At 42.5% G+C, this 7074-nt stretch overlaps 1 protein-coding gene across 1 annotated transcript; it reads right to left on the bottom strand.

Moving 5' to 3' along the window:
* Positions 1-423: 423 nt before the first annotated feature.
* On the bottom strand, positions 424-7050 carry CENPL (centromere protein L). Its single transcript, XM_035122959.2, has 5 exons — positions 6866-7050; positions 5515-5697; positions 4688-4933; positions 3428-3970; positions 424-550 (listed from the first exon to the last, which is right to left on the bottom strand). Exons 1-5 carry the CDS (start codon positions 6884-6886, stop codon positions 482-484), a joined length of 1062 nt encoding a protein of 353 aa, XP_034978850.1. The 5' UTR covers positions 6887-7050; the 3' UTR covers positions 424-481.
* Between the last annotated feature and the right edge of the window lie 24 nt (positions 7051-7074).

Genomic DNA, 7074 nt, shown 5'->3' with positions numbered 1-7074 from the left:
TATCACCACCCAGCTTTCTGAATTCAGTGCCCTCTCTGACATACACAGGAAAACCACCTTCAGTACATCCTTTCTATAATGTTCCTATGAAGTTTATAACCAGTAATAACCATGTCCCATTGGTTCCTTCATTCCACCATCCTCTTAAGCCAAAACACTCCAGTTCACAAGAGGTACTGTGATCAAAGAAAGAGCAGCATAATCACTTAGTACCATACTCACATAAACCACTAGTCAAATATAATACCATATTTATTATTTGTAAGGTTTATATAGTTTAATATTCCATATTTTCAGGAAGGTGTACGACTGTTTAGGTGACATTAGATGTTTGACCAGAAAGGTAAAAATGCTCTCTAAAAACAGCACATCTGAGCAGAGCCTAAGTAAACAGCAAGAATAAGACTCTCTCACACACAAAAGTCATCTTTGTACTGGATATACTTTCTATAGCAAAAGCATAGATGGTACAACACTTCAATCATATTTTTAAAACTGCCAGTTCTGTTAGGAATGCCATCAATGATATCAGATGTTGAGCATGAAAAATCTGCAAGAAAGAAATTGGAGAATGTTTAAAAAAGTTGCAGCAGGATCAAAACAGGATAAAATACAGTTTATTCAATGAAGTATTTAAGCTAACAAATGTCAACAGCCCATATAAACTAGTTTTGTTTAATCTACACTGTCTGAAGTCAACTGAAAACCAAACTTTCCTGTTTTACATACCTGTAGAGGTATGAAAGGGGTGAAGAGGAAAGATGATGGAGAAGAAAAAATCCATGGCTTGAAATTGAAACCACTAGAACATAGGGGAACAATGGAAAGCCTTCATTTCCTTTTTCAGAAGTATAAGCACAATACTTTGCAAAGCAGCATTTTAGAATATCGTTAAGATGCCAATTCACATCCTATCTAAAGTCATTTGGTGTCTATGTGATTGCTGTGTTTCACTGGATTACTAAAGCCTGTGTCCTAACTTGTCTTCCCAAATAGAATGGAATTTCATGCAGAGAATAAGGTTTTCCTAACTCCTTGGCAACCCCTTGTACCACTCAAGGGTGCAGCAAATCACAAGAGCAGGCACTGGCAAAAATCATGATGTAGGGAAAACCCTGAAGTCAGCCAATGCCTCTACATAGCTCCATCCTCATTTCGGACAACATGATATATCAATATATTAGCTGGTGATATATTGTGAAGTTGAAAATCAGATACCGCCCAACCCTAAGGCCTGCTCTGTGGTTTGCTGCCCCCAGCAGGAGGCAGGGAAGAGCTGAGCCGGCAGAGCAACATACAAAAGTTGGCTTCATGCGGGCATGATAATTCGAACCAGTTATCACAATGTGGATTTCAAACCAGTTTTCAATGATATATCACTATATAACCCAGGCCTGATCTCAGCAGGAAGTGATCTGACCATAACAAGGGACAGGTGTCAATGCCCCCCCCCCACTTTCATATCACTCTCCTCCTGCCCAGTTGATAAAACAAGGTCCAGAATGTGGCCTGCCACATGCGTTGGGCTAGTGACATGCTGTGACAACCCCATGGTCATTATGGCAGCCATGATGAAGTCCTAAGCCACCCCAAAGCCAGTTGCCTTGGCATGGATGTTGAAGTTCCCCAGAACTAGCAGTCTGGGAGTCCTCAACACTGCCTCTGAGACCAACCCTGTCAGCTCAGGCAAGGAGTCTGTGGGGCAGCGAGGCCGGTGGAAACCAGCAGAATCCCTAACATGTCCTGACTGCCCAACATCAGGAACAAACCCTCTAGATTCCACCCACTAACTGGACAGAGAGCCTGGAGAGATGGAATCTCTACAGACCACAGCAACTGCCTCTCCCTAACCTTCAAGTTTGTCCTTCATGCTGCACAGAGTACTCAGTTGGGCAAGGGAGGTAACACCAGCTCCACCCTCCTTAACCACCCAATCTTAGAGATACAGACCAGATCAACCTCCTCATCTGTAAATCAGATAGTGTATGAGGGAGGCCTTATTCAATCAACCTGGTATTTATTAGCAGCAGCAGCAGCAGCAAACCTGAAGGCTGGCTGATAGGATAACCCAAATTCCCTTTGTTGGAGGAGGGGCTGGCACTTGGCACCTCCCACACCATACCTCCTACCATGAACCACTGCAGTTGAAGTCCCCCTGCTCAGTTCCTCTCCTCCCAGACGTATCTCCCCTCCCTCAATGAAAACAAACCAACACAAATTAAAAACTGTGAACCCCCTAAAAACAATACCCCAGCCCATTATTTGGAGAAATTGCAGCAACACAGTGTATAATAGGAATTAGCTACTGGTTGCCTGTGGCTCAATATGCCTGCAACCCAGTCTTCGATGCACACACTTTGTTCTGAGTGCCCAAAGTTTTATTCAATATGTTCCTAGCCCTGCCACCCTTCCAAGCCTTTCCCTACTTAGAGAAAGATGGATGGCAAAGAACTGGGAAAGGTAAGAAGGGACAGATGCAAGAAACCATTCTCTTCATGTGCCAATATTTCTCCCACCTTGTAATTGAGCCTTTGCAGAAAGGAATGCAGAGAAAAATAGTATCTCCACCCCCTATAGCTGGGGAATAGGTAGAAGGCGGCCAGAGGCACAAAGTAGAAGTTGTAGGGTTTCTACTTCTCTTGAATGCTTACTTCCAATACAGAAAGGGAGTGGTTTGTGTGCTAGACCTGCCACCAAGCTTCTTCCTAAAGTATAAATGGCCAGCTGGTAAAATCAGCTGCAATTTGTTTGAAGTCTACATTGCAAAATGTATGCCTCAAATATTCCTTTAGGACACTCATCTATTTATAATTTGTCACTACCAGGCTAGTATCAATTTTGGGTGAGATCAATCACCTGCCAAGAGCAGTGTTCAAAATTAGCCAGGCATTTTGCACCTGGCTTTTGACCACTTGCGACCAAGTGAAGTTGCCTGGGCGCCAGGATGGTGCCTGACATCTCCACCATTTGGAGATGCATGGCTGGGGATCATTGGATCTGGACTGTTTTCACACACTGTTTTCACTCCATCCTGTAGAATACTATCAGTTATATTTTATCTGCACAAACAGAATGAATTTCTGAAACCAAAATGCTTTTTCTGTACACCCTGAGCAGCAGTCAGCATTAAGAAACAGAGGTCAGAATAGGCCAATATATATGTGGGCTGTCCCTGGATCAAGTGACTTTTCTTCTTTAAGTACTCAAAGCTCTTAGCCTAGCTCAAGGTTGTCATCTGAACAAGCCTGATGCTTAACTGAAAATCAATCAGTCCATCATTTGAAAATTAGACTGCAGAACCATCTTGCCCAAAAATGGCAACTAGACATTCCATTTTGGCAACTGTAACCTTGGTTTAAGGAGCAATTTGTCCCCTAACTTATAAATCTTTAAGTTTCTAATACTGGCCAAGAGCTAGGCACCATACCTTTATTTTCCCAACAGAATTGGCAGAACCTATTGATGTGGAGACTTTCACCAGTATTGTGCCTGACAGGTAGATCTTGAAGTGTCTATGGAAGTGGTTGTAAAGACACACCATGAATAATTCCACTTCTTCTTGCTTGACTTCTCCTGGAGTGCTATGGATTGAATCCCAAAGGGCTTTTGCATCTTCAGGGTGGATAGCATAGGAAATATCCAGAGGGTAAGCTGTGCCAAGTGTAGAAAAAGTCAGCTCTGTTGGAACCGCAGGATTGTCCATAGGGCACCCAGACCACATTGCAGCCATCCAGGAAAGACTGATAGGGGTGATGTGCAAGGGACTCAAACAGCAGTCAAAGGTCTGTTGAAGCCAAGTTTCTACAAGGACCGTGAGAGCCTTTGCCCCATTCACAAGGAACAAGGGCAAAAAAGTAAACTCCTCATCAACAGTCTCAAAAAGGTCATCTCCACCAGTACAAGTAAACCAGCCCATCCACACCACTTTCTCTTCTGCATTTTTAGCTGCCACCTGAGGCATCTTCGTGATCTATAGAAAATACATAAATACACCAATTATGCACATATTGCAACTATACCAAATGGCTTGAGTCAATATAAACCATCTCCTGCAATTCATTTGTTATGGTGAGGAAAAACTAGGGGAAATATACTGACAGCACTTAATATCTCAATGGTTCTTCAACAAATGTGCACCTGTCACTTTGATAGTACTGTACTCTATTCACAGCCATGGACAACTATGCATGTTTTCATGGAAAACCCACTGAATTAAGCAAGACTTAATTCCTTGCCGGGACAAGGAAGCCTTTTTGAAAGTGCAGATCCAACTGGAACCACACTTTCAAAGTGCCAGGCTATGCATGACATAGTGTCTCTTGCATGATCAGATTGGGATTCATGGGTCTGAGACCCAATGGTCACATGAAGTGCAGCCAGAGGCTTCCTGTGCCTGCAGGCTACCTACTTTTAAGAATTACTCTGTTACATTTTTTTCAGAACCACTTTTCAAGAGAAATGGCGCAATCAAGACTGGGTGCAAAGCATCCAGTGATTGACTCACCACCAACTGTAAGCATGATTCCCTAGCATCCAAACCAAATCAAATTCATTTAATAACACTAAGATAACAGTGGTGGTGTACTGAGATGAACTAGTGCATTTTCTAGACCCAATACAATAGTATTCTTCAATATTGTTAAGACAAACCCATAGGTATTAAAATATTGGGAACTATAGTACTTACTTGAATGAGAACTGCATCTGGCTCCTGTTCTGTGATTTTCAAAGCTGAGAATGAAGAGAACTTCACTTTAAATTGAAGTTCGTATTCAATTTCCACAGGTCTCCTTTGACTTTCAGCTGCAATAAAGCGACTCAATTGTCTAGAATATTCTTTCAGCTGTCCATAAGAGAATTTGTACAGAGGAGTGACAGTGTATAAAGTCCACTGCTTACACAGAAGCAAGCTTATTTGAGGATCAGCATTTCCCTGGAATGTGAAGAACAGTTTTAGCTTCCCAAGTGCAGGCAAGTGGTGTCCATACTCTACACTTTCCAACACCACCACCAAAAGCAGAGCAAATATCACTATGAGCAACTTTTTGGATGTGGTTTATCCAATTCTCAGAACAGTCTGCAACTAATTTACGGTAGCAGCTACCACAACACACCCCCTACACCACCAGTCTAAAGCTTTCCCCATAACACCATTTAGAGGTTCAGGTCCTCTTCAACCTATTTTCCCTCTGCTACCTTTTTTGGCTAAAATATATAAGCTAGAACAGATGAAAGGGCCCTGTACAATAAGTAGTGGACTAATGCAATAAGAGAGAATATAATTTACCATATAAAATTAGCTCTCTCTCTCTCTCTCTCTCTCTCAAACACACACAATATATTCTAGGCACGGCAATATTACTGTAATTTCCTTTCCAAGTTGTCCTAGAACTATTTCTGAAAGATTAACTATTAGTTTACCAGAGGTTTTTTTCCCCTTTGCACCAAATAAAAAGCTACAGTACTTCATTTTGCAATATTTTGCCAGCTATACCAAGCTCACCAAAGGATTACCTGCAAGTGAAGAGTTCTTTGAATCATTCTCATAGCTGGGGTCTGACTAAACAGGTTTCGTCTGAGGGATACAACATGTCTCGAAAGATGTGCAGGGTTAATGATGTTCACATCATGATCTACCGTTTTTTCTCCAAAAGCAGAAAGTGTCCTGTAGTCGCAAACCATTGTATCTTCCACATGCTGATAGTTTACCAATCAATGGGCAAAAAGAACAAAAGTTAATAACTATTTTATACAAAGTAAAAAAAATGCAGATGATCATTTACTCAGCATGACAAGGATCCACATGAAGGCAAGCCAAGGTATTTGGGGGTGGAAGTGGGCACTAAGAACCCCTGTCGAATACTAGAATAATAGGCTGCAAAGAAATTTGGGGACAATCTATTTCTCTCCTTATAGATACAAATTTTAAAGAGAACAAAATAAAAACAGTGCCACAAGGATTTGATAACATGAATCAAGCTATACCTTCTCTCTATAGCACAGGACTAGCTACCTTCCTAGTGTTCTTTAAACAGTTTTGTTTAACTCACCATTTTGTCCGTCCCCCCCCCCCCCGAAAGAAGTGCCTCTCCTCACATCTTCACAGGAGGCTTGTCTTTTGCCAACAGCTGCAGCCCCATCATGTCAGGGCCTTCCCTGTGGTGGCACCCAATTGATTGGCGAAATCCCTTCTCTTTGGCAGCATGGCCACCTCCCTCACCAATAAACTTTTGGCATCAGTGTAACATAATCTTGTCTTCTCACACACAGGCATTTCAGTCAGAAGTGCAAGTCAAGTCTGGGTGCATGTACACATCTCCATGTCTACTGTTTTTAGATATTGTGGGTGGGTACTCAGTTGAGTTTCTCTCAGAGCAGACCTACCAAATTGACTTCCTTACCGGTATTTGATTTGATTTTTATGAAATGTATATGCCACCCTTCATCCGAAGATCACAGGGGGCTTTTACAGCAAGAAAGCACAACAACACCATAAAGCAGGAGGGGGTTATTATAGAGAGGGCAATATGTAATATGAATTCATGTGGACCAAGCCAAGGCCCATTGGTTTCAGTGGGTTTTACACGTGAGCAATACTTGGTCGGATAATTAATTAAAATAAAACACTCGACAGCACCGCGTGAGGATTTGCGTAACTCGGTTTAAAAACAAAACAAAATCCCAAAACAATATTCCTGCACAGAGAAAACTAGCATTTAAGTTCCAAACTTTTTTGCGATATAGAGGAAGAGGGTCAAGAGGTGGATTCGCAATTGCCCGCCTCAGTAAAGGCCTGCCAAGTCCCTGACGGTCCTCCTTTTTAAAAGGTAAAAAAAGGTAGCTGTTCGAAAGCCCAATTCTTTACCTGTTGCCGAACTGTCGCCATCACCGGGTCGACCGTGACGAGACCTCCCTCTTCTCCACCCGCTCCCAAATAACGGAGCGAGCGAGCGAACCAATCAACGGCTCCCCTGAAGGCGGCGGGCGATTAAAAATATGTATTTAAAAAAGCCTCCTTCCAGCAGCCAGTTCGGCGCCCGCTCGGGAAACTCGCTGATTGGCTTCTCCTCTGAG

Source organism: Zootoca vivipara, chromosome 7 (assembly GCF_963506605.1).
Source record: "Zootoca vivipara chromosome 7, rZooViv1.1, whole genome shotgun sequence".
In the NCBI taxonomy this organism is placed as follows: domain Eukaryota; kingdom Metazoa; phylum Chordata; class Lepidosauria; order Squamata; family Lacertidae; genus Zootoca; species Zootoca vivipara.
The sequence above is the reverse complement of the archived record's forward strand: the minus strand, read 5'-3'. Positions and strand labels throughout refer to the sequence as shown.